The sequence below is a fragment of the Pseudorca crassidens genome, chromosome 2 (genome assembly GCF_039906515.1).
Source record: "Pseudorca crassidens isolate mPseCra1 chromosome 2, mPseCra1.hap1, whole genome shotgun sequence".
NCBI classification, from domain to species: domain Eukaryota; kingdom Metazoa; phylum Chordata; class Mammalia; order Artiodactyla; family Delphinidae; genus Pseudorca; species Pseudorca crassidens.
In genome coordinates this window covers 5,645,726-5,672,390 of record NC_090297.1, presented here as the reverse complement: position 1 = coordinate 5,672,390, position 26,665 = coordinate 5,645,726, and the positions used below count along the sequence as shown (strand labels likewise).

The following is a 26,665-nucleotide window of genomic DNA, read 5'->3' as shown; positions in this document are numbered from 1 at the left end:
ATTAATTAATTAATTAAAAAAAATTTATTCTAGGGCCTCCTGAAAAATAATTTCTGCCTAGGAAACTTCCCCAAAATGAAGCTCCTAAATGAAATTGACATAAAGCCTTCAAGACTAACGGGACTCTAAAATAATATTTGATGATTTCCCCGTACCTGACAATAATAATGCGTTCATCCCGGAACTGATGAAAAAGCATTTGTAACAACGACAGAATGTATAATGTTCTACTATTCTGCACTGAAAAATTACAGAAACAGTTTCTCTGGGCCCTTATAAAACAATTATGTTTTCTATTTATACTTAAGATAAAGATAGAACACAAAACACAAAATAGGTTCTAATTGAACTCTGAGCCCAGTGAATCTGAGTCATCGCTTGGCCTCTGTTCTGTCACTGGATGCCTGCCCTCCCGCTGTCAGATAACTGCAGTGAGTTCTGAGATCAGTAAGTGATTCAAGGCTTAGGAAGGTGAACCACTGAGAAGCCCCACAGTCCAAGGCTTCTTCCCTAACACAGAGTTGAATACTCAGAAACACAGGGACTACAAAGCACCCCCCTGCCTCTTGCCTCTTCCAGGAAGGGTGCCAGCAGCAGCAGAGAAGGGACTTGTGATCGACAGCCTCGCACATCAATAAAACATTAGACACCATGAAAGGCGACAGTCCGCGCAGACTCGTACCTGAGCTTGGCTTCCTCCGTTCCCACTACCGCTGCCCCCTCCGCTGCTCCCTCCTCCGCTCCCCTGCTTGTGCTGCTGGGACCCGGTCATCTCAGCCATCCTCCTTTCCATCTGCTCCAGTCGCTCAAGGATGGACATCCTGAACTGGTTATCTAGGGCAGAACAAGGAAGAGTGAGGTTGTGTTCTGGAAGAAGGGCCATTAACACGTGGCCTAGGCGAGCCTGCAGGACGGGCATCCAAGATGGCCACCGACCCAACCAAATCACCGGGCTTTGCCCAGGCTGGATGTCTCCAGTGCGGTAGTGACCCTGACACTTCACATAAGACTGCAGCCTCGACAGCAGCCCAAAGTTCTCAGCGAAAGGAACAGAAAACCCCTTTTTGTCAAGGTCCTGGTTTCAGGTTCCTGGACCTCATTTCTTTGGCAAATTCCCCAATGGAAACCTTGAAGAGAGATCTGGTTGAAAGGCCCCTAGAGCAAACAAATGAAATGAATACAATTTAATTTAAATCACTGGAAGAAAGCAATCACTATGGGAAAGAAGAACACACACAACCCCACACAGATACAGATATCTAGATTTTTTTTTTAAGTAGTATCTTTTACCCACACACTGGAAAAAAAAAAAAAAAAAAAAGATTTTCTGATCCAGGCTCTAGCCACAGACACACACATACATTAGAGCTGGAGTTAGGTAAGAGCAAATGCAAAGGCCCTGAGGCAGAACGTTCCAGGAGCAGAAGCCATGTGGCTGGACCACAGCAGAGAGGAGAGCAGAAGATGAAGCTGGAGAGGGGGGTAAGGACCAATCAGGACACAGTTAAGAACACTGGCTGTGCCATATGATGGTTGTGTAACTTTGAACAAAACCTTTGGTGTCTCAGTTTCCTTAACTTTTTTTTTTGCGGTACGCGGGCCTCTCACTGTTGTGGCCTCTCCCGTTGCGGAGCACAGGCTCCAGATGTGCAGGCTCAGCGGCCATGGCTCACGGGCCCAGCCGCTCCACAGCATGTGGGATCTTCCCGGACCAGGGCACGAACCCGCATCCCCTGCATCGGCAGGCGGACTCTCAACCACTGCGCCACCAGGGAAGCGCTCCTTAACTCTTAAATGGGGATAGTAACTGTCCTTACCTCCGAGGGGTGTTGAGAGAATTTAATGAAGTAACAGATGAAAATGCTCAGGACATGGGTAAGTCCCAGATAAACGTGCCAGCCATCAGCATCACCTTGTGGCATGTGAATGAAATGTCTTGGGAAATTGATCAAACACCTGTGACAACATAGTTCTTCCTCAAAATTGCTAATGGAGTCACTATTTTCCAAATACAGACAACTGAATCATGAAAAGGAGTACCCTCGGGGAATATTTTATCAGCGTTCCTTGCCATTCTGACTGTAAATCCTGACACTAGTGGGTAAAGCGTATCGATCCTACGAGAGATTAAAAAGTGGACGGAGCTAACACTTACCGAATCCGTGCCAGTCACTGTGTAAATAACTTGACAAATGTTAACTCATTTACCCTCACGGCCATTGTGTGAGGCCGGTCCTGTCACTGTCTTCATTTTACAGATGAAGACACTGAGGCATGAAAAGATACCTGGCTTCTCCGTCTCCAGGACCCGGAGCTAAGCCCCCATGTGACAACGGGAAGGGAAACTTATGGGAAGAGAAGATGCACAAGGATCAGACGGACTTACCCGAGGGAACGGAACTTTTTTTCTCAAAGTAAAAAGATAGTAAATACGTTTTCAATTCGGTATTGAAAACGGGGAAGTTTTCAATACCGAATGTCAAATTGGTCTCACTTCTCTAAAGCACAAAAGCAAGAGGAGGTAGACTGCTTTTCAAGACTTGTGGTATTATTTTCTTAGTAAGCTATTTCCAGGAACAACACGAGAGGAAAAAATCCTTCCTCTTTACAAGTGAAAGGTAACGTCTCTCTGTTCCAATTTCATGCAGACAGGTGTGACGAACTCTGAGGACCCTCTAAGCACCTCAGTGGCACAGTCACGGATGGGGGAGTAACCCTGAATGGATCTGCTTGTGATGCACTGGCCATGGCCGTGGTCATCCTGTGACCACTAATGGAAAACAACATGACTTCAGAGTTGATTTTAGAATCCTTACTCCATGCCCTCCTCATTAGATAATGGAAATTTTGTAGAATGTGGGACTTCTCCATCTGGAGCCAACTGAGGACAAAGAATTTTACCTTTCAAAAAGAGTGTGATCCGGGCTTCCCTGGTGGCGCAGTGGTTGGGAGTCCGCCTGCCGATGCAGGGGACACAGGGTCATTCCCCGGTCCGGGAAGATCCCACATGCCGCGGAGCGGCTGGGCCCGTGAGCTATGGCCCCTGAGCCTGCGCGTCCGGAGCCTGTGCTCCGCAACGGGAGAGGCCACAGTGGTGAGAGACCCGCGTAACGCAAAAAAAAAAAAAAAAAAAGAAAAAAAGAAAGGTAAGAAAAAAAGAGTGATCCCAAGTGGAGCAGCAGTTATCCTTCGTGGTATGTTTATAAATTCTCCCTGCTTCCTGCTGATCCTGCTAGCCAGACAACCACTCATCTCTGAACCCACCCAGAGACCCTCACTCATCCCACTGAAACAGCTTAAGCCTCTATAGCCATGTTCTGATGATTTCTTCTGCCAGCCTGCAAATCTTGCATCTATTAAGTGAGTGTTCAGAATCCGATTCGCTTCTCTCGCAGATCGGTTTGCACTTGTCTGGAGCACAGCGGCCAAGATTAACACGCCACGTCATGCCAAGGGGCAGAAGGGCACAGAGCTCGCCACCCGACTGTGCTCAGCCCATCGGGGTGGCTCTGTTCTGGCTGCGGCGGTGACAGCGCAGGCAGCCCCGGCTCGTCCCCCCAACTCCACCCATCCCCCACCCATCCCCTGCCAAGCGTGGACACTGCAGACCGACCCTCCCCGACATCGCGGAGCCAGGCCCTGCCAATGCATCTCCCCGCCAAAACACTGTCACCACGACGCCTTGTCTGCCCCAGGGGTCACTGGTTCCCTGCTTCTGGGCTGCGTGTCCAGCTTCGGCGCCACAGCGGACTGTGCAGTCAGCTCTTGCGTGTGATTAAGCTGCTCTGAGAAGCACTTCGTGAAGATACTCAGAAGCAGTTTTTTTGCCTCTTAAGAAAATTATATCGTGCAGAACGGCATCTCTGAGCCTCTTGACTCCAAAGGGGGGAGGTAGTGATGATTAAAACAGGAAACAACTGAGCTGGCATCCCAGAGAGTCAGGTCTGTGCCACCCTGTGAATCAAGAATCGGAGCCTTTCTGGTCATACTTCCTTTCCTCTGCGAGGCTTCCTCCGATGGATAAAATGATGGTGTCCAGCTCTCCATGACTGGCAAGTCAAAAGCAACAACTTCATGCTTGTTTCGGGCTTTACAGCTTTATTAACTAAAACATTATTGCAAAACACTTGGCAATTTCAGAGCTCTCTCTCATCTTAATTGTATATTGTGTGAAATTATAGGATGAGGGTAATACAATTAGAAGCAAAAAACTTTTTCTGATGAGAAAAGTACATTTGAAGATCTATTTGTTCATGCACAAGTATTTATTGAGCACCTACTGTGTACCAGGCACTGGGGGATGGCTTAGTGAAGAGATCCCTGTGCTCCTTTGTTGGCCAACAAATAATTTCTGCAGCCTGAATGAACCTGGGTTGTTAAATTAATGCACTGTGGAGGCGGGGAGGAGAGGAAAACAAATAAGGTACAGATTGAGGGGGCTGATGAATTTGGCTGCAGTCTTGCCCACGATGTTTCAAACAGAGCCAACGGTGATTCAGCTTTGAGGGGTTGCAACCCCCCTGTCCTTAGGACAGTCTGAGTGAAGCGACTGGACTGCTCCCTCATGAGACCCGGCTGCACGGAAAGTAAGCTGAGGGCACCCACTTCCCAAAGCACGTGAGCCTCCAGGGTTATACGTCTGGGTCCCCCCTGCAGCGGCAGTGGTGTCTGGGTGCTCACCCTCTGGCTTGTGCCCGCTGCAGGCAGTGTGCCACCCGAGCAGAGGCGTCTGCTCAGCCTACTGGTTCTCAGGTGCCAGCAGGCATCAGAATCACCCAGTGGGCTTTTTGAAACACACTGGTGGGGGCAATGCCCAGCTTGTTTTGGTGTTAGTGTTGGTGTTGGTTTTGCTAGGTTTGGGTGAGCTTAGAGGGTGCACTTCAAACACGTTCTCAGGTGACGCTGATGCTTCTGGTCTGAGACCACATTTCAAGAACTGCTGCTCTAAGACCCCAGCCTCCTTCCTCAAGAATGAATCCTCTTTCCACCCCAGTGCTTGTTAAAGAAGGACCCCAGGACCACCTGCTCGAGCAGAAGCACGGGTTCCCACCCAATGTGGACATGCAAAATGTCACCTCCCGTACATCATACCCGGTCCATCCACACGGGCTCTGCCAACAGCATTGGGCTGTGCATCTTCTCAAGCACACGGCCAATTCAGACCTGACGACACTCGAAAACGATTTAAAATCCACCTCCTTGCACTGCTCTCTGCAGCTAACCAGGCACTCCTCTCTCATCCCCATCAGATCTTACCTCTTTATTACTTTCTTTTTCTTCTGAGTGGGATGTCTTCCCAGGTGCCTGTCTTTGCCTCCTGCTTTTCTCTAAAGCAGTTCATTTACTTGTGTGGTTTCAGGGAATGAGATCTTTCAACTATCATGCAGCAATTCCTTCCCACTACATTCAAGACACACGCACCCACCTACCTGTACCCCAGACAAAAGGTAAATGATGCTGATGGCTTTGCAGCAAGTCTGGCTCACGGTTCATTCCAAGCCTCTTCCCGAGCCCGTTCGAGCTGCACCCTTTTTAGCAGAAGCAGCATTTCTAGACTGGGCAGCGATGACATAGTGGAAAGAACACTGGAGTAGAGAGAAGAGCTCCAGGTTTAATCCTGTCACTGTGTGACTCTGGAAAAATAATGACCATTTTGCACCTCAATTTCCTCTGTAAAATGGGAATATCACTATCTATGCTGCCCGTGAAGATGAAATAAACTGAATTTTTAAAAGTGGTCAGACTCTCTTAAGTCTGAACTACTATTGGACAGGGACCTTTTACCCAGTCATACCTCTGGAACGTTAAAAAATAATAATACATTTAAAAAATTTTTTTGAATAATTGAGATTCACAGATGAGTTGCAAAGGTAGTCGAGTTCCCACATACCCTTCACCCAGTTTCCCCTAATATGAACATCTTACGCAATTAGGGTACATTTGTCAAAACTCAGCAACTAACACCGGTATATCGCTACTATTCACTAAATTATAGACTTGAGTTAGACCACACCATCAGAACTGAATTAGAATTAATGTATTTTTTTCTGTTCCAGCATCCAACCAAGGATACCATGTTGCATTTGGCTGTTAAATCGCCTTTCTCTTCTCTCATCTGTCACAATTTGAGCAGTTTTGAAGACTACTGGTCAAGTACTTTGTAGATGTCCCTGCCTTGAAGTTGGCCTGACATGTCTTCTAATGATTAGACTGGAGTCACGGGTTTTTACCTAGAGGATCCGAGGGGAAGTGCCCTGCCCATCACACAAGCAGGGGTAAATGATGATGTACTGCTGAGGTAGACTGTGATCATTTGCTCTATAAACCTACAGTGCTCCATGATAAAGTTCCTATTTTCCTCTCTCCCTACTCTATCCCTAAGTCCAGCCGAGAAAGGGGACGAGAATTAAGCTCCACCCTGTGGATACAGGAGTATCCACACATATTATGTGGAGTTCTCCTAGAAGGAAGATTTGTCCTTCGTGATTTACTTGATCAACCTTTCATCTGCACTAGTATGAACTCATGGATATTTATTTTACACTTTGGTCATCATCCGATACTACATTAATTGCCCCAATTGTCCCAGCGTGGCCACTGGGCGCTCTTTCAAGCTGGCTCCTGTGTCCCTTGGACATACCCTCAGCTTTTTTCCCTTCTTTTTCGAGCACTTCCTTACTTTCTGGCATTACCGGATGCTCCAGGCTCATCTTGTACTCTCCCTGTCCCAGCCCTAGAATCAGCGGTCTCTCTAGGGAGCCCTGGTTTCTTTTATTGGAGAATGGCATGTAGAAACCAAGATCCGGGTGCTAGGTGTGCTCAGTACTGCTGGAGTGTCACTGCTCCTGGGCCCTCTCAGTGCACAGAGCCAGGACAAAGTTGTAAGTATAACAGCCCATGTATGCACACATATCTATAATTATTTTTCTATCTATATGAAAATAAACATGAGTTCACACAATGTCTCCAACTCTAACACAGCACTGCAGTATTCATTCTACCCTTCTAGGGGGCATTTTAAACATAGATAAAATGATGGTGGAAGTAACTGTGTTACCTGGATATAATAAGTCGATAAAATAAATGCTGAAAAGAAATCTTCCTGATACATTAAACTACAAAGAGAGAAGCCTAGGCCTAATTTCTGTATCTCAAAAGTACAGGTACAGGCTATAGCATGTAGTATATCCAACTACTTTGTTATCCTTCAGTTCCTAGAGTTTTCCAACAACACTAGAAAACATAAAGAAAAATACACTCCTAATCCCAGAATAGCTCTGAGTACTACGGAGATCAAGAAGATGAAAAATTTCCAGCCAACTGCTGGCCCGCTTCATGTCCCCTTTACTCTTGCTGGGCTCACCCTGTCCAAGTGTCTCCTCAGGGCTACCACACAAAGTGTCACACAGCACAGCAGCAGTCATGGGTCATCTCTGCATCTCGCTTTGACAGGGATTCCTAACCCTCAAAGCGACTCATTTTAAAAATGTCCCCAATTAATATCGACCTAAAATTCCTAAGCAGTACCGAAGTTTTAACACAGAAAAAACTTCATGAAGTCAGACACCCGCAGTATATTCTAAGTTTAGAAGGTTTGGGATTTGCTGCTGTAAAATTGGAGAATCCCAAGTGTTTGGGCATCTGATGAGAGAAAGCGTCTGTGTCAGGAACCAACGACTAGCTGGACTTAGGCTAGTGCTGGTCTCAGGTGTTCAGCTGCACCTAGTGACCATAACCTCCTATCGATTATGCACAACGCACTTTAAATCTTGGAACTGAATTGATTTTCATGACTGTATTGAGCAATACAACGTGAAGCAATTTCTGACTTTATATCAGATACTCTTGCTAAAAAACACTTAGCTGCCTCCCCTGTGACCTGCAAATAAAACGTCAAGTGTCTGGTACGGCAGGGGAGGCTCTTTGCTGACGGCCTCGGGCTACTTTTTAGGGGTCCTCTCATACTCACTGTTCTCCAAAGCCATCAGGAACCTTACACGTTTCTGCGCCTCGGGTGATGCCAACCTTTCCCCACGTCCACGTGGCGACCTTCTTATTCTTCAGAGTGTGGCTCAAACATCCCTTCAGTTTTATGATGTGTAGCTGCCACTGAGCATCTACGTAGGCCAGACATTCCACATGTGTTATTTCTGATCTGGAAAACAACTCTGATTTTCCTCTTTCTTTTACAGATGAGGAAGCTGAGGCTCCGAAAATGTGTTACTTACGCGAGGTCCTAAGTATCAGGGCAGGGATTAGAGCGCAGGTTAGACTCCAGACCCACGTGCTTTCCAGTCTACCCAGCAAATCGTCATGTCTCGCTCTGTGTCCTGTGTATAGTTATTTTCTTCCACATGTCATTTCTACCAGAATGTACAGTTATTTTCTTACACATGTCATTTCTACCAGAGCGAGCTGTCTGCAAGTCTTGTATCCCTGGTATCAGATACAGAATGGGGGCCCAGTCAGTGGAAAGGAATATTCTTTTCTAATTTAAGCTTCTTCAGAAGCCAATTTGTGGATGATGTCATTCAAACTCTGGGGCAGGGGCTCTGAGTGACCTCTGCTCTCCACAGTGGGCTCCCAGGGACGATACTCCAGTTAGCCAGTTTTACCCCTTAGCCCCCGGGGAAAGAAAGAACAGTCAAAATGCTCAGAACCCAATGGAGGTGCCTTGAAAGCACGTGAAAAAGCTCTAGGCATCTGCCTGGCTGGCTGCCCTTTCCTGGGGGATCAGGTAAGGAAATAATGTAACTGTATTGGTGAAGACGCTGGCAGAAAAGCTGAGGAAGATCTGACCCTTCGTAGACACAAACTGGAATTTCACGGCAACGTCACTTTCCTTTATCCATTCAGCGTCACATTATAAATATAGATCCCTACCTTCTAGGTATTCCTACTTTTCCCTGGTGAAACGGAGTATCTGGAACACAGTGGCTGGCAGCACACCTTGATCTAATTAGTTACGAAAGTGCTTAACAGGTTAAGCTGTTTTAGAGACATGACATTTTTACCGTGTGAGACCAAAGAGACATTTTCTAGAACAGCCTCAGAAAGCGGGCATGGCTTTGCAGGGCCTGAAAATCAGCCGACAAATTACATCTGCAAACCGGAGCTTGTGATTCCAACGGCTTGACCCGGGCGACCGCCGGCCTTACTGCCAGAGCAGAGGAGCAAGTTTTGCCTTGGCAGGTAAATGAATGAAGGCGCGATCACCAGATACCATCTGCTATTTTAAAACGCGTTATTTGTGGCTTGAGCACACATGTGCCCTCCTGTTGCTATTTGGACTGGGGACCAGAGGCCGTGTCTCTCGTTCCATTTCCAGCCCTTGGCTGAGCTGGCAGGAAGGGTTGGTGAAGCAAAGGAGTCATGACTTGGGCTATTTCTGTAGAGAACCGTAGCTGCTGCTTTGGAAGCCTCCTGCATTTTGCAGGAGGCTCAGAAAGACGGGGAAAGTCGCCTGATTCCTTCCCAGAATCAAGGGGCCGCTGGAGTGCAGGGAGCTGCTCTTCCCCGGCGAGCTACTGAAGACGTCCAAGTGCAGAGGAGAGGGTGAGGCCCGGCCGGAGATAAGGCACAAGCTGTACCGCTCTGATTTTCCAAAGCAATGGCTAAATTTAGCCTTAGGAAAAACTGCCCTCCTCCACTTCTTCAAAACTCCCCAGCGCTATGGACCAAAACACTAGAAATGACACCAGCAATTCTTCTTCAGACTTTCTTCATTGGCAGGGAGGGGGGATTCATATTGCTTCTTGGTCTGTGTTTCACCCTGTTCACGAATTCAGAGTCTTAGGCACGACAGGGAAAAATCCTTTAAGCTGACGAACAGCGGTGAGGAGACAGACTGCTAGAGAGCTGCAAAGCCAATCTACAAGGATTTCTCCTTTGAGATCTTGCAGCGCTACAGCTGGAGCTGCACGAGGGCGAAGATGTCCAACCTCTCCTCCAAGGACAAGAAGGGTCAGTGGAACCCAAGGAGCTCCGCTGGATCACGCCACGGCATCCAGCATGTAAGGGCACCTGAATTACGCAGCAGTCAACTTCACCGTCGGTCACGTAGCGAACCAACTGCAGTTCGAGGCAGCAAAACTGCCCCTAATTAGCATGAGAGCGAAGGAAGTCGGGAACTCTGACACAGATTCTATACCTACCGTCATCTAATCTCAAAAGAGGGGCACGTTTCAGGTTTGCTAACGTCCCCCAAAGCAACACAGTTGGAGGCCACTGCCTCAACAGTTTCAGCACCCAGTGAAAATGAGAGATATTATAAGCGCGGATTGAGACATTCTAGAAATGGATGAAGTGACGGAGGAAAGCCTGTTACCAGACACCAACGGGGTCTTTAGAGGGAAAAAGCGCTGTAACAGGACTTGGAAGTGAACAGCCACCTCACCTGGACGTAAGGATGTGAGCGGGGGATGAACCTTAAATGACTTGCACGGAGGAAGTGGAAAAGGAAAACCCTGCCTTTAAGAACTACAATTGCCAAGACGCAGTACAAAACGCACGGGAATTGTCAAGGGGCAAGAAACCATTAATTAACCGCCGGCAGGTTGTTCTGGGGTGCCCAGCTGTGCCAAAAAAACCACTCCGAGTCCTCGGGGAAGAAAGATGGAGACTCAGGGCCAGAACAGACTCATTCTGCGAATGTCGAATGTCGACTGCACAGCCCCTGCTGGGACACCACTGCCGGGCACCGGCCAGGGCCCTGGGGATGGGACAGCGAACAGGACAACTCAAGTTGTGGTGGTGGCCACCAGGGACGCAAAAACCAAATAAGACATAAATAAGCCTTCATTCCCAGAACCTCAGCCTAATGGAAATAAAGGGGAAGGAAGAGAGATCTCGACAGTTCTATGGGGCCAGCGCCTGCCTTTGCTCTGCTCAGTGCCATCTTCCCGAGGCCTGGGACGTAGTAAGCCCTCAATACATACTGAACAAGGGACTGATTTCATCTGTTCAAAATAGAAAGTGTGGATCTCAAGCAGAAGAAGGTAAAGGAGATGGACCAAGTATTTGTTTCCCTTCATCATTTCTAGGTGACTTTTCTCCAGCCGAGTTACTAAAAGCAGCTCCCTCCCTTCTCTCGGGGCCATGCTTTCCTAATCCCATCAAACAGATTGGGGACCAGGCATCTGAAAACAAACAAACAAGAAACTGAGACGGTTCATGATAACACTTTCACCTTAGCAGCCCTGCTTCACGAGGTTGGGAGGAGAAAAGTTGAAAACGCAATAAAAAAGAAAACTCTGCGAGTAAGATGTGTTACAAGGTGGGGCAAAGACGTAAAAAAAAAAAAAAAATCCTGGCTGCTTCTAGTGAATGCTTCTAATCATAAGAGATGTTATTTGCCCTGAGTTCCTGGTGGTTTTCAGTATCTGACTGAAAAACCACGTGTCCGGGATTCTAGTTGAAACACTCCTTCTTTTGCTGTTTCCAACTCGCTCTCCATAAATTATTTAGAGCTGCTGCTGGCAATGCTTTTCTTCCAGGGCTAATTGTAGGGATGCCATCTGCACAGATGTTCCAACTGTCCTGCTACCTCATGAGACAGTGTAAGTCCAAGAAGTTCCACAAATATGTGTTTTCTTAAACACTGGATTCTACAGAGAACTCAAAAGTGTATTAAGTACAATAATTTTTTTTTTACAATGCCATAAGATTCTGTAAAAATCTGGAATAAATATAGGCGAAGAAGTCCTTTCCAAATCAACAGACTGAAATGCCTATATTTTAAAAGAAGTAGCTGTATTACTTTAAGATACTGGATGTATTAAAAAGTAAGTCAAAATAGATAAAATCATCTAAAGATACTATTTTACAATTTATCATAGGCCTTTCTGACAAACAGAGAAATCTTTTAAAAAATCCAAGTTATACCACTTATTTTTTTTTTTTTTTTTGCGGTACGCGGGCCTCTCACTGCTGCGGCCTCTCCCGTCGCGGGGCACAGGCTCCGGACGCGCAGGCTCAGCGGCCATGGCTCACGGGCGCAGCCGCTCCGCGGCATGTGGGATCCTCCCAGACCGGGGCACGAACCCGTGTCCCCTGCATCGGCAGGTGGACTTCCAACCACTGCGCCACCAGGGAAGCCCCAAGTTATACCACTTTAACCATTTTATTCCAAAATAAAATATTTCTCCAAGGGAATCACCAGAGCTGTGGAAAAATTTTAGCCATTAAGCTCCTTTTTAGCACACTGTCATGACCCCTATGAGGACCATTTTCTGTCCTGGCTCCAGACACCACATAAAAACACATCGAGGGCTAAGCTCCTGTGTCTGCAGGCTACTAGCTTCCACACTTTGAGTTTGGGAGGCTGTAACTTGGTACTACATTTCCCATTAGGGCTCCACCCCTAAACCAGAGTCATCTTCAAATTTTTGCAACTTCCAAATGAGTGAGGCCTGAATGAATGTATTAGTGAGGCTGCTATTCAAACATCCCTTGGATTAGGTGAAAAAGCTAAAAACGGAGTGATTTTCACGAAATGGGGATGCAACTTGATTTCATACAGTTGTGGGGCTGTCCTATTTCCTGTCCTCATGGAAGTCCCCAAATTGGGCTTATTTAATCATCCCACTCAGTGTACAATAAGTCTCCGACGTACGAATGAGGTCCGTCCCGAGAGCGCGTTCGTTAAGCCCAATTTTTTTGTTAAGTACAACAAAGTTAGCCTAGGTACCCAACTAACACATAGCTATATAGTACTGTACTGTAATAGGTTTTTAATACTTTTCACACAAATAATACATAAAAAAACAAAAAATAAACATTTTTAATCTTACAGTACAGTACCTTGAAAAGTACAGTAGTACAGCTGGTATACAGGGGCTGGCATCGAGTGAACAGGCAAGAAGAGTTACTGACTGGAGGAGGGAGAGGAGGTGGGAGATGGCAGAGCTGAAGGATCGTCAGCAATAGGGGGCGGAGGGCGAGCTGCAATGTCACTCACGCCTGACGCTGACGGCACAGGTTCTGGTTCCTTGCCGGATTCAATTCCATCTACCCTCCTGAAAAAACGATCCAGCGATGTCTGGGTAGTAGCTCTTCTTTTCTCATCATAGATGACACGGTAGCACTGGATTGCATTCTGAACGGCTGCCGCAACCTTCGTGTACCGTTCTATGTTCAGGTCCTGTGCCTCAAACACTAACAGCGCCGCCTCCAATAAAGAAAACCCCACGCCATTTCCTGCATCGTGAATCTCTTCGGTTCTTCAGCTACTTCTTCTTCCTCTTGTCTCTCTTCATCCTTTCTCTGGGCCTCCGTTTCCATCAGGTCTACCGTCTTTTCGCGTCGCTCCACTCTCTCAATTATTTTCACTTTTGTTTTCCATCATGACTGCTTGGAGCTTCTTAGCACTAACAGCTACACCACCACTGCTTTTACACGTGCTTCCGGACATCCTGGGCTTGAAATAAAGATACTGTACCGCTGTACTCAATACAGTACTATAAAGTACACAAAAGCACAACCACTTGTAGCGGATGCATGCACATGACAATGTACGCCAGACACGTGAACTTACGTGATTGGAAGTGCAAACACACGTTCGCATCTTTAAAAGTTCACAACTTGAAGGTCTGTACGTAGGTGACTTAGCGTAGTTGATCTAAAGGTTCGGGAGCAGTTACATGATGGAACAAAAGGTCAATAACTAATTCAAATGGCAGTGGGCGCTAACCCTGGGACGCATCCCTCGCAAATCCCTAACGCAGCTTCACCTTTCTTTTCTCCCCTCTTCCTCTCTTTCCCGATTTCCCTTCACTGCCCTAATCCATTCCCTCTCAACCTCTCTATTTCCCTCCCTGCCCTCACTGAACCGGAACCAGTCCTGGATCTAGGTATGTCTCTTTGAGGTGGCTGATAGAAACACTCATGATTAACAAGAGATTGGGTAAGACGACGATTCATGAAGAGAATAAAATAAAGCTCGGGTAGGGCCGTTATACAGAAAAGACATATTAAATCCTCTAAAATGGTTAACTGTGAGCCCCAAATTTGGCTGAACTCAGCAAACAAAGCAAAAAGGGAGGCAGGCAGTTTCAAGATCACTGTCAGTTGCTGTGGATAATACGGCTCTTCCAGGTACTAAGAGCTGAAAGAAATGTCTCCTACAGATGCTTATTCATAAGAAAGGCTGTGATGCAATGGACCTCAACATCCTTGCAATAAAGGCAATACTGGGGGACTTCCCTGGTGGCGCGGTGGTTAAGAATCCGCCTGCCAATGCAGGCGACACGGGTTCAAGCCCTGATCCGGGAAGATCCCACATGCCGCCGAGCAACTAAGCCCGTGAGCCACAACTACTGACCCTGCGCTCTAGAGCCCATGAGTCACAACTACTGAACCCACGAGCCACAACTACTGAGCCCGTGTGCCACAACTACTGAAGCCCGCGTGCCACAACTACTGAAGCCCGCATGCCTAGAGCCCGTGCTCCGCAACAAGAGAAGCCACCACAATGAGAAGCCCACGCACTGCAACGAAGACCCAACACGGCCAAAAATAATCAATAAATAAAATAAATTTAAATAATTAAAAAAATAAAAGTAGGTGAGTTGAACGTTTTACATTTCTTGAAGGAAAAGCTTTCTCTAATTTAGTTGGTTCTTAACTGTTTATTATTAACTCTCAATGGATTTCTCTTCTGCAGGCCCTTAACTTTCAAAAAGTCGCTTTACTGCAATAAAATAACCTGTTCTCTTCTTTGTTTGGAAATGAACACATCTGGAGTTAGCGATACGGCAGTGTCCTGTATAGGGCATTTCTTTCCACAATTCTTGACGGAAAGAGAGCAAGCTGCCAATGTTTAAATCCATTTGACAATAAACACAATCAAGTCAGCTCCCTGTTTACACCGTGGATCACTCCATATCTCTGGGCACCCCCGGAGTGACTGCCCAGGCCTGCTGAGTGATACCCCCAGGCTGACATAAAACATACAGATGAAGGATATTGAAGGGAAACTGGACTTGGACTTCCCTTGTAAGAAAAGAACCCATACCCTTCTTACCCTTAATGTTCATGGGCTCTTAGACAGTGATGAAAGCTACAAATCCGTTCCCAGAAAAATACATACATACCAAGTTTTGCATGTAATTTCAGGAGACTCAGAGCCATGGGACATCTATGGATTCCAGGCTCAGAACCATTTCGTGAGGTAACATCTCAGCAGACCATAAAAACAGAATGTTGGGTTAAAGATGTTTTGGAGGGCCCCCCTGGTGGCGCAGTGGTTGAGAGTCCGCCTGCTGATGCAGGGGACACGGGTTCGTGCCCCGGTCCGGGAGGATGCCACATGCCGCGGAGCAGCTGGGCCCGTGAGCCATGGCCTCTGGGCCCGTGAGCCATGGCCGCTGGGCCTGCGTGTCCAGAGCCTGTGCTCCGCAATGGGAGAGGCCACAACAGTGAAAGGGGCCTGCGTACCACAAAAAGAAAAAAAAGATGTTTTGGAAACACTGGGTTAAACACCACTAAGTACATTTGTATTTCTTTAACATATGACTTTTCTGAACCTTATTATTCTAACGTGCACTCTAAATTGCTGGGGAAAGCTAATGGTAGGTGTGTCTCCTAAACTTATCTGAACCTTTTTTTTTTTTTTTTGTAGGGGGAGCTTCTTATAAGCATGTCCTGTAAGTAACTCCCACAGAAGAGTTTAGGAACTGAAATTAGTCCTAAAGAATACCATGATAGGGCTTCCCTGGTGGCGCAGTGGTTGAGAATCTGCCTGCTAATGCAGGGGACACGGGTTCAAGTCCTGGTCTGGGAGGATCCCACACGCCGCGGAGCAACTGGGCCCGTGAGCCACAACTACTGAGCCTGCACGTCTGGAGCCTGTGCTCCGCAACAAGAGAGGCCGCGATAGTGAGTGGCCCCCGCTTGCCGCAACTAGAGAAAGCCCTCGCACAGAAACGAAGACCCAACACAGCAAAAATAAATAAAATAAATTAATAAACTCCGACCCCCAACATCTAAAAAAAAAAAAAGGATACCATGATATAGACAGTCTCTGAGTTATGAAATTCCTGGTCCACTTTCATCAACCACAGACCCCAGTAAGGTTATTTAGGTTAATGGTGAATGTCCCCCAGGGACTAGTATGGGAAAGCGACCCCACATCTGTTCCCACCGTCTCCTTTCTTCCTTCTTAGGAGGCTCCTCCTCTTATTGCTTATGGTTCAATTTCTCCTCAGACAACCTTTGACACGTACACCACCACCTCTTTAACCCACATTCTCCTTCCCTTTTCATTGCTGTAACTCTTCGAGATACTAAGAAGGATTTCTCTCACTCTCTCTCTCTCTCCTTTGCTCAATTCAAGAATAAAAATATGATTGTAATTATCATGGATAATAATAATGGGTTATGTTATCAAGAAACTGAAGTTATTTACTCTCTCTGGGTTTATTCCTCTAAAAAGTGAGCGAGCTAGACTTTGTAATTTCAGAGAATCATTTTGGGTTCTACCCTGTGAAATAAGAATCTTCACCAAGAAGCTTCCCTTGACTGAAGTTATTTTACATATACATGTATTTCTATTCAAGCCTCATATTTAATATTCAATATTCAAATGTGAAGTTCACTTTTTTTCATTTGTTTTGGAACATGGAAGTGTAGGCTATGTATTTATACATCATGTAGATTAGGTAGTTCAGTGTTTTACAGTTTATATGTGATATATGCATGCACACACATTATTTTGATTTTTTTCTCCTGCAAATTCAGAGTACCTATTATGGATTCAAAAGGTTTTTATTCTCCGTCTAGCCTGGGAACCTACCCACCATTTGTTGCACTGTTTACCTGGGAAATATTATTCAACTGATTTATAAGCTTTTAGAACAGCATCAGCTCTAGGCTGGGCCCTTCCTCTTTTTTACATTATTAGATAAAACATCTTTCACACACACACAAATGCCAGGGGCAATGATTCTGGCTAGAATGGAATGAATGGTTTCTTTCACTAGAAAAGACAAAAGCGTGTTTAAAGAAATTCTTTGTTGATGATTCCAAACCACAGAGTGAAATATTAAGGACTTGAATCATATTTTCTGAAAATGGTCCTAGGGATTGTTAGTCAGCACCCATTTAAAGGTCTGCTGAAGGGTAACGATTCTGGTGTGTCTTCATTTAAAATGGGACCATGAAAATGAAAGCACGGAATGAGCCTTGTTATGAGCTTCTGCGGTTTCAGAGCGAAGGGTGCTTTCTTTGGGAATATGAGAGCTAAGGGTGAAGATTAGCACAGTACACCTGCCCAGCATCCCTTTCCCGGTCCCTGGCCATGGCACCGTGCTTCTCATTTGGGAGATGCCCTATGCTCAGTTCAGGTGGTTCTCACCACAATTCTTGTCTCCAGGGGTGGGTGAGCCAGGTCTTTCTAATGAGAACACTACCCCTCCTTATTCAAGGGATTGGAAACATGAGTCAAGCTGGGCCAGTAAGGACAGAACATTTCCTGGAACTACTGGGAAAGAAGTGCTGTCTTCTTGGAGATATTTGCTAAACTGGCAAAATAAAAGCCTGGAGCTTTGAGCGGGTCATCTTGCTACTGCGTCAGGAACCCCTGCCCGAGAATAAAATCAACAGAGAGGAGAGGAGAGCCAAGAGAGGGAGAGACAGGTTTCTAATGACATCACTTGAGCATCTGGAACCAGCTATACTTGAAGACAACACCAAAACTGGACTTCACGAGAGTCAATAAATTCTCTTTTTTACAGAAGCCAGCTTGAGTTGGAGTTCTGTCACCTAAAGCTAAAGGAAGAGCCTACGGTGAATCCAACAACTGAAATGTGGATCCTTTTACTAAATAAATCCTGGTTAAATTCCGCTTCCACAGACACACACACAAATCAATATCACACACAAATCAATATCACACACACACACAAATCAGTATCATTAAACAGACCTTAGCGGTAGTACATAAGAATCATCCGAAGCTCTCTATAAAACATGGGATAAATTTTGGCAGAAATCAGCTGTCATGCTCATTTGAAACATTCTGATTACCCAAATAAATCAGAAACACAGACAAAGGTATAGTGAGCTCCTGCCTAGCTAGCAGCGATCTGCTGGTGTGGAATTAAATACCTTCAGAAGTATCCTAACTCATTCACGCCTTAAGTTACTGCCAAATTGACTATCATAACAACAGATACATTCCACACAAGAGAATCATTACAGAACACTGCGATTTAAAGAGAATTATGAATTATCTGGTCCAGGGACTTTCGATAGGTTTTGACTGTGGCCCACAGAAAGAAACAGAACCCAGTACACACACACATACATGCGTGCACGCGCGTGCACACACACACACCCCTGAAACAAAATCTTCCCAAATTGATACTTGCCCATGCTATGAGCAGTGCATTCGGATTTTAATAACTGATGATGCTGACCACTAAGTTAATTTCCTGACCCACTACTAACAGGCTTAGAAAACAGGTAAGGCACTGATCCAGGACTGCAAGGTGAGTTACCTACGATTTCTCATTTACTTAGAGACAGAGCTAAAACAAAAACCTAGTACTCATCCTACCATGTTATATTCAAGCAAACAGTTGCTACCTATACACATTCCTAGACAGCAAGCTTCTGGCCAATCTTAAGAAATCCCGAAAGGCGACTAAAACCCTGCTATTCTACACTGACACAGGCCAAGACTTTTACGGCCACTTCGAGACCACTTAAATGGAAACCCAAATCCCCTACGGACCTTGAATGGACCTGAATGGGAGATCCTGTGGAGTTTGTGTCTAAATTACCAACAGGGAGGACTGAACTGAATGCACGAGATAGGATCAGAGTCGGGTGTGCTTTAGAACTTTCTTGTTACATTCTTCTCACTCTATCCAAGGAGTAACACCACGCATATAATTGTTTTGTTAACTAACAGTATTTATGAAACTCCACCTCCCAGGTTCCATTACACTAGGGGTAGTCGGGGAAGATACACCTTCAGTGCCACCCTGCACCGCAAAGAGCTGCTCATCTAATCTGGGAGATGAGGGGAAAGGGTTCATTAATGAGATCAGGCGTGAGTGAAGCTCAGAGAATAAGGAGGAAGAATTCTAAATGGAGAGCAGGAATGCAATACACGCTGAGTAGCTGCTGGTGGACGGGGGAAGGCGGACTAACAGAGTGGGATCAGATTTGAAGGGTGGTGAAAGTCAGAAGAAGAAAGGTGAAAAAACATAGACTAACTGGTCAATGTTGGTACTTGATAAATGGTAATTTAATATATTTGGAGGCACTTATAACAAAGAAAAGTCAGTCTTTTGACTTCAGGACAATCCACTCAGGAAGGGTTAAGACCATCACTGATGACCTTCATGATTATGAGCTCCAGTGTCCTCAGGTGAGGGGTCACCCAGCAGGTTCCCAGGTGCTTCCTAAGTGTTCAACGTGACCAATGTTAACATGCAGTCTTTAAGGTAATCCAATGCACCGTGTCTAGACTTCTCCCACCATCACCCAAACTTCATTGATGGCTGTCAGAATTTCCATGGAACATAAGAAAACGCATGGTGTGTGAGGTGTAATAAAGACAAAATTAAGCCTGTCACTTCCACAACTGACAGAGAGCCTAGAAGGCAGTTCACGGCCTGCCTCTAGAAAGTGTGGAAGTCTTTCTGGAATGAATGTCGTTTACTAACATCATTCGTCCCCATTTCACCTTCCTGGACACTCATTATCCTTCTGCCTACTCCCTCTTTATTTCACCTATTCTCACTGCTTAATATGTATCTCTGTAAGCTCCCTTAAACCCCCTTTAAAAAAAAAAAAAAGGTTAGGTGTACGCAAAGAAACTACATCGCGTGTGAAGGCCAAAAGCATTTTGGCAAAGGAATATATAACTGAAATAAACTCCCAAATATTCTGCTTATATAGTGTGACAGGACGCCACGGTTGATATTTAACAATGAAGACCTGGCACCACTCAGGTGGTGTCTTCATCCGAAAACATCGATGGGATGCCAATATTAACCCACGTTAAGTCAGGCAGAGCAAAGCCCTTTAAATGTGAGAAGATACAGCAGGCACACTCAAACAACTGGGAAAGGGATCGGGAAGTGAACGCTGCTAAGGAAGAATAAAGGACTTCCCGAAACCACTGCACCGGCTAAAGAATGGTGCCACGTTTAACAAAATGGTCTTTATTGCACCTTCTGGGTGAAACCTAAAGTTGAGCTTTAAATAAATGTAAAAATAATATGTAAAAATAAAATTTTCCTTAAACATTTTTAAAAGGCAGCCTACAAGTACGGTTCTGCAACGTCAGAAGTTCACAATGGCAAGGATCGAAAACATCAGAAAAATTATGACGGTTCCCAAAGGAAACTCTAGGTTACCAAAACGGACATTTCTGGCAGTGCCAGAAGGCGAGGGATCTTGAGCTGAGCATCTGAATTGTAGCCATCGATACGAGTCTCATACCTTTCACGCGGGAAACTTCCAAGGTCAACTGATTCTTTAACTTCACCATCTTTCTCGTGTGAAGTAAAAAATTTTCTGTGCCACCTGTTACCCATGTTTTCTAGGACAGCCCAACATGAACGTCCTGCAGCGGGGCCAGCTGCTGTTACAGGCATTCAGAAGGCCCAGCAGAGCTCTCCACAGAGAACCAAAGAAAATAATGTGTCTCTGCATGTCTATCACAAAAGCGGAAGAGTTACCAAAAAAAAAAAAAAAAGAGCGGAAGAGTTAATAAGGATCCTTAAAGGATACAATGTTGTTATTAACTACTGCATTAAATACTGTGTTTCCATTTAGGTTATTTGGAATACAATTAATTAGAATGCCTGGGTCCAGGTCCCTTAGGAATTCCAGGCAGTCCTCTGCTGTTTTCACCAATCGGAATTTATTGGGGAAATGCATACCCTGTAAGTAAATGCTATTTTCTAGAACATTAAACATTATTATTCCCGAAATCTAACACTAAGAAAAAGAGAAACATAAGCTTATTTGCTATCGTCTAATTTTGGTCTTAAAATAATAAATATATTTCTATAAACAAACACCATGGAAAGCGCTACTGCTTAACATATTTCTTTTTATCAGGTTCCCAAGCAACAGTTTCTCTACATGACAGATTCTGTAGGGAAACTCTCCAAACAATTCCTTTAGACAGAGAGAGAAGAGGACTCCTTTATATACAGCCAGCCATTTTACCGTATGTGACACAACTTTGGCGGATCACAATTTTTAAATTTCAGGTTTTGGCCTCACTGATGGGAAAAATATAATGCGTTCAAACAAACAAATACACGAGGCACTTCACAATTATCTGAGAGCACTTCTCATGTTTACCGTATCTGCTTTGCCAATTATATCAATATATTTCAGACTAACCAGTAGAAATCATACCAAGCAACGGTGGACAAAATCCAAAACAGGCTTTAAGTCTGCCATCATTCCCTGGTGAAGTAATTGATGAGGAAGATTATTTGCAAGAGTACTATATTTTCGGAAATGTGATGGCTGCAGAAATCGACGAAGATTGAAAAATGGTCTCTAACATTTGACCACCATCAGGACCGGCCCCGACACTGGGCCGTTACCTAGGAAACCAAAGCAGGAGAGATCTTACAAATGCAAGAAGGCCACGCGGAGCCTGGCTGGTGGAAGCAAAGGTCAATGTGCCTCTCCAGTCCCTGCTCTGAAATGAAGCAAAGCTCTCAGGAAGTTCTTCCAAACCTTTAGTCTCTGAACTCCACCAACTTTCCCCGCCGTGTTCTACGCACGGATTAACAAAACGTTCATTCACTCCATTGGCCTGCTAGGAAAAGGCAGCCTCCAACCGCCTTGTCCCGAAGAGGCGTCTGGGGCCGAGGGCCAGTCTGTCCCGGCCACTCTCCCCGCCAAGGGGGCACTTGTCCCTGCTCCACTCCCCTCGCCCTTCTCCCCGTGGAGCGGGCGCCCGGCCCCGCCCCTCTCCCCACGCCTGGCCCCGGGAGCGAGCACTCGATCCGAAAAGCCCGCCGCCCAGACGCGCCTCGCAAACGAAAACCAGCCGGCGGCCCCACGGGCGTCCGCGCCGCTCGCGCCGGCCACTCCCCGCACGCGCGTCCCCAGACCGCCACTCACCCAAACACTCCCACGAACTCGCGCGCACACGCGTGTTCTCACACCCACACCAGCCCCCACCGCCTCGCAGCTACACGCGCGCGCGCTCCCGGCCTCGCTCCCCCCGCTCCCCCACTAGCTCCACGAACACGCGTGGTGCCACCCCCCTCACCCACACTCGCTCGGTAAACACGCCGGGCGCCACGCGCACTCGTGCCTCAAAACACACTCAGTCCCTGCGCTCTCTCCATCAGCTCACGCGCCCTCACCCTCCCACTCGCACCGTAAACACCCGTGTCCGCACCCCCGCTCCGCAAACACGCTCACGCCCTCCCCCTCGCTCCATCAACACGCGCTCCGCACGCTCAGCCAAACACCCCCTCCTGCACGCTCGCCCCGTAAACACGCGCCGGGCCCCACGCACACTCGCGCGTCCAAACACTCCTCCCTCGCGTGAACACGCGCGCCCCTCCCACGACCCCCCGGCTCCTCCACAAACGCGCGTGTCCTCGCACCCGCTCCTCTGACACAGTGACTCCCCCCTCGCGTAAACACGCGCGCCCCCGCCGCGGGCACGGGTGCTCCCCACGCCCCGGCCGCGGTGCGCGCCCGCCCCCGGCCCCGCCCCCGCGCGCCCGGCCGGCCCGCGCGCCCCCGCCGGCCACCGCCCTCGCCCCGCACGCGCCCGGCCGACTGACTCTCCCCTCGGCCGCACGCACACTCACTCCGACTTGGTGAGCACGACCAACGCTCGGTCGGGCTGGCGCCGAGCCGCCTCTGTCTTCCTACTCCTCCCGCGCGGCCCCGCCCGGCCCGGCCCCGACAGCCCAGCCCTGCCCTGACCCGCTCAGCTCCACACGCCGCGGCTGGAACGACTCGGGCTCCGGGTACCGCGGTCTCCCCGCCACAGCCCGAGTGCGCCGCCCGGGCCAATGGCGGGGCGCGGCGGTGAGCTCACCGGCCTCGGCCCCGCCCTCTGGGCCCCTCGGGCCAATCGGAGGGCGCTACGTCACCCGGAGCCGGGCAGAGGCAGGTGTGGGGCGCGGAGCCGCTCGGCGCGGGGACTGCGCCGGAACTGCGCCCGAGCCTCGCGGCGCCGCGCTGGACGGCGGCGGGCCCGGCCCGGAGGGTGCGGGCGGAGCGCGGCGCCACGGCCCCTCGAGATGCCGTCGCCCGCTCTCCCGCCCAGATTCCGGGAGGCCAGCCAGCCGGGTGGCCACGGTCCCCTCGAGGGCAGGGACGACTCCGAGCCCGACGGCCGCGCCCTCTCCCCCGGGCCCACAGCCCCGGGCGGCCTCCTCTGGGGCCCGCACCGCGCGGGAGGGGCGCTCGGGCCGCGTGCTCCCGGCCTGCGGAGCCACCCCTCGCCCGGCCGCCGACTCCCGGCCCCGCGGCGCCGTCGGGTCCGCTCGGGAGCCCCGCACCCTGGGGCCCCGCGTACCCCGGCCCGGGCTCCCGGCGCAGCCCCGGCGCGGCCTGCGGCGGCGGCGGCGGCGGCGGCGTCTGCAATGCAGCCACGGGAGGAGCCGGCGCTGCGCTGCGCCGCGCCGCGAGCGGGGGAGCGCGGAGGGCTGGGCGGGAAGGAGGGGCGCGGGGCACGGTGAGCCGGCCGACGGCTGCGGAGCCGGGGCAGCGCCCGGGAGGCCGCCGGGGCACTTGGGCGGGTCCCGGGGTCGGAGTGCGGAGGGGCCCGGGTCGTCGGCCAGGACGGGGCCGAGGATGTCTGGGCAGGGACGCTGCAGGACGGCTCCCATGGGAGTTCAGGAGTGTCCAAGGCGCCCATTCCGGCAGCGCAGGGCCTGACCTCCTAAACTGAAGTTCTAGGGTCTCTGCCCATCCCTCGGCTCTAACCCTGGTGTCCAAAAGTTCTGGCTTCGGCTTTCTCACTTGGATGCTTCTGCATAGTGTCTCTTACTTCCCGCCAAAAGCCCAAGTCACACCTCTCCATCAAGACTCACGTCTGCAAGCAGCCTTCCCAGGCATCCCAAATGGACACCACCACCCCTTCTCCTTTCCCTGTAACAGGTGTAGTCCTGCCGATTCAATAAACCCCACCCACGGCCTTGCACACAGAAAGTGCTTGGCCCGTGCAGACTTGTGATGAGCCCATCTTCTCTTTTTTCCCTCATATTCTCAAAGATCGTAAAAACTGGTTATGTCTCCTTTCTGCCATTTGGGTTAAAAAGCGTCTCGAAAGATGGGGGCAGAGTCTCTTTTACTGAGCCTACCCAAACGCACACGAAAACAACCACAGAATTTTGCACAGCCCTCAAGACTATACAACCAAAACTGAGTCGTTGTTTAGAGACCAAGCCCAAGGACATCCCTAGTGGGGCTGGCTCCCATCCTGTGCCACGCCTCTAAGCCAGCAAAGCGAGCAGGTAGAGTATGGTCTCACTCTCGGGGGCCGATGGCTGATTCTAAACCTCAGCAAGTCCCTCACCTGCCCCGGCAAAGTCAGAACACTCGAACGCACTCACAATCCTGCTCCAACAAGTCCTTCATATTCCCACCCCCATTGCCTCTGCCCTGCTCTCACCACACTGGACCCCTGCGCTCCCCTGCTCTGCTTATGCACTCCCCCCCACCTTTATCTGCTAGGGGCATTCTTATCCATTCATTGAGGCCTGGCTCAGATCCCCTGGCTGCTCTCAGCGGAGCAGACCCAGGGGCATTGTTATGCATTACTATTTCAGCACTCTGTTTCCAGGAGAGGCAATGTAAGGTTAGTAGTCGGGGACAATGGTAGTTAGGTTCTCCTATTTGCTAACTGTGAACCCCATGGGCTGTGCCTTCAGATCTATGGGTGAGAATTAGATGAGCCAATAGATGTCACATGCTTACACCAGTGGTGCCTGGCACATAAGTTACACTCAATACAAGTTCGCTCTTGTTGCCATCAGAATCAAGGTGTCTTGGAGTGGTGGATAGTGACTGGAGAGGAGTGGGGGTGGGTTTCTGGGTTTCTGGTAATGTTCTCTTCTTGACCTGGGCACCGGTTTTAGTTTGTGAAAACTCATTGAGCTGAGTTTCACATACTTGTGATATATGCAATTTCCATATGTACTATACATTAATAAGAAGTAATTTTAAAAGTTAGTTGTTGTTAGCTAAGAAGGAGACACCTCTAATCTCCTTGAGAACAGGAATAGAGTCTTAACTTATCTTGGCACCTTGCACAATTCCAGGCACGCTGGAAGGATTCAGCTAATAGTTGTTGAATTGCTCTGAGTAGATTGTGAGCAACAGAGACCAACTGGGGAGATGGGATGACGAGGGGCAACACCTGCCTTTATACACGCAGTGCAGGGAACTCAGGATGATTGGGTCCAGGTTCAGCCACCTGGACCCCAGCTAAAGAAAAAGCCTCCAGACTTTTCTTTCAGGTGGGGAACTTTGTTGTTGTTGTTTGGTTTTGGTTTGTTTGGTTTTGGTTATTTTCTTCCCCCTTGGATTTGCTTTTGAAAAGGCAGAAGTTCAGCTCTCGTTCAGACCTGGGCATTCCAGCTGCCCGCCATGACCCTTCACCCTTCCTCCAGCAGCTCACGTCCACCTGGCATGAAAGAAACGTTTAGCCATGGCTGCTTCAACACATTGGCTGTGCCCTGATGTCAGAGTTGGGGTCAGCAGCCTGGAGCTCTCCTTCCAGGCAGCCCGAGGTGACATTTCTGCACTAGGAAAGTCCTCAGCTGGGGCCATTCCCCTCTTGGAAGGTCTGTCGCTCTCCTTCCCCTCTGCACCTCTGTCTCGGGGTGGAGGCCACGAGAGCAAGTGCCCTCCCTGGGCCACACCTGGAAAGGCAGGCGGAGCTGGGGCAGGGTGCGCTGGATGCTTCTGGAGTAAGCTCAGAGCTCAGGCAGTGTGCTGGCAGGGTGCCTTTCCTCGTGGGTATTCATGCTCCTCTCCTCCAGGTTAGGAAATGACAGGGTGAGACAGGCATGTGCTTCAAGCAAATTCTTCCACTAGGTTTTTATGGGGCTTTGAGTAAACCGGGGTCATTTTTTTAAATAGTGAAGAAAACTTTGCTCGGTGATGACTTCACTTGGTAGCACCCAGACCAAGTGCAACTGTTGCATCTTAAAGCAGAGATGGTGTGTCTGTATCCCAGCCTAACCTCTGCTGAGGGTCTCAGGAGGATGAAGGGAACTTCGGTTTGTTGGGTACCTGATATCTGCCTGCTGTTACGCTAGACACTCACATACACTGCTACTATTTCTCCTGCAAGCTGGATATTGTACAGAGGAAAAAACGAGGCTGCAAGCTGTCAGATAACTTGACTAAAGTCATACAGACCGTATGCGGCAGGTCTGGGTTTCAAGTTCTGAACCTGCACTCATTCTGCCACTGTGATGGCTCTCCAAGTACCTAAAAATTCTTGCCATCATTAAGATTCCCTTTGTTTAAGAAAGCAGTCTGGGAAATTTCTAAGAACCGGGACTTCTTTTCTTCAGCCCCGGCAACTGTGATGCTTGTTTATGTCAAGGTGTAGATTCTACTGGGCCAGGTCCCTGAGTGACTGTGATGAATAGGACCTTCCTTACCAACTGGCATTGGACTTGAGCGTGAGAGAGAAATAAATCAT

General features: G+C 48.4%; 1 protein-coding gene across 19 annotated transcripts in view; it reads right to left on the bottom strand.

Annotated features, from left to right (window-relative positions):
• CAMTA1 (calmodulin binding transcription activator 1) overlaps nucleotides 1-26,665 on the bottom strand; it is an 892,953-nt gene that overhangs the window by 31,811 nt on the left and 834,477 nt on the right. For 15 of the 19 annotated variants that reach the window (XM_067718873.1, XM_067718851.1, XM_067718840.1 and 12 more), the window contains one exon: nucleotides 683-834. In XM_067718873.1, the coding sequence (XP_067574974.1) occupies nucleotides 683-834 (152 nt within the window). Of the gene's footprint in view, nucleotides 1-682; nucleotides 835-5,429; nucleotides 5,449-22,808; nucleotides 23,022-23,524; nucleotides 23,603-26,665 lie in introns of those variants that run through there. The other 4 variants (XM_067718955.1, XM_067718946.1, XM_067718935.1 and 1 more) reach the window with 4 other exon arrangements.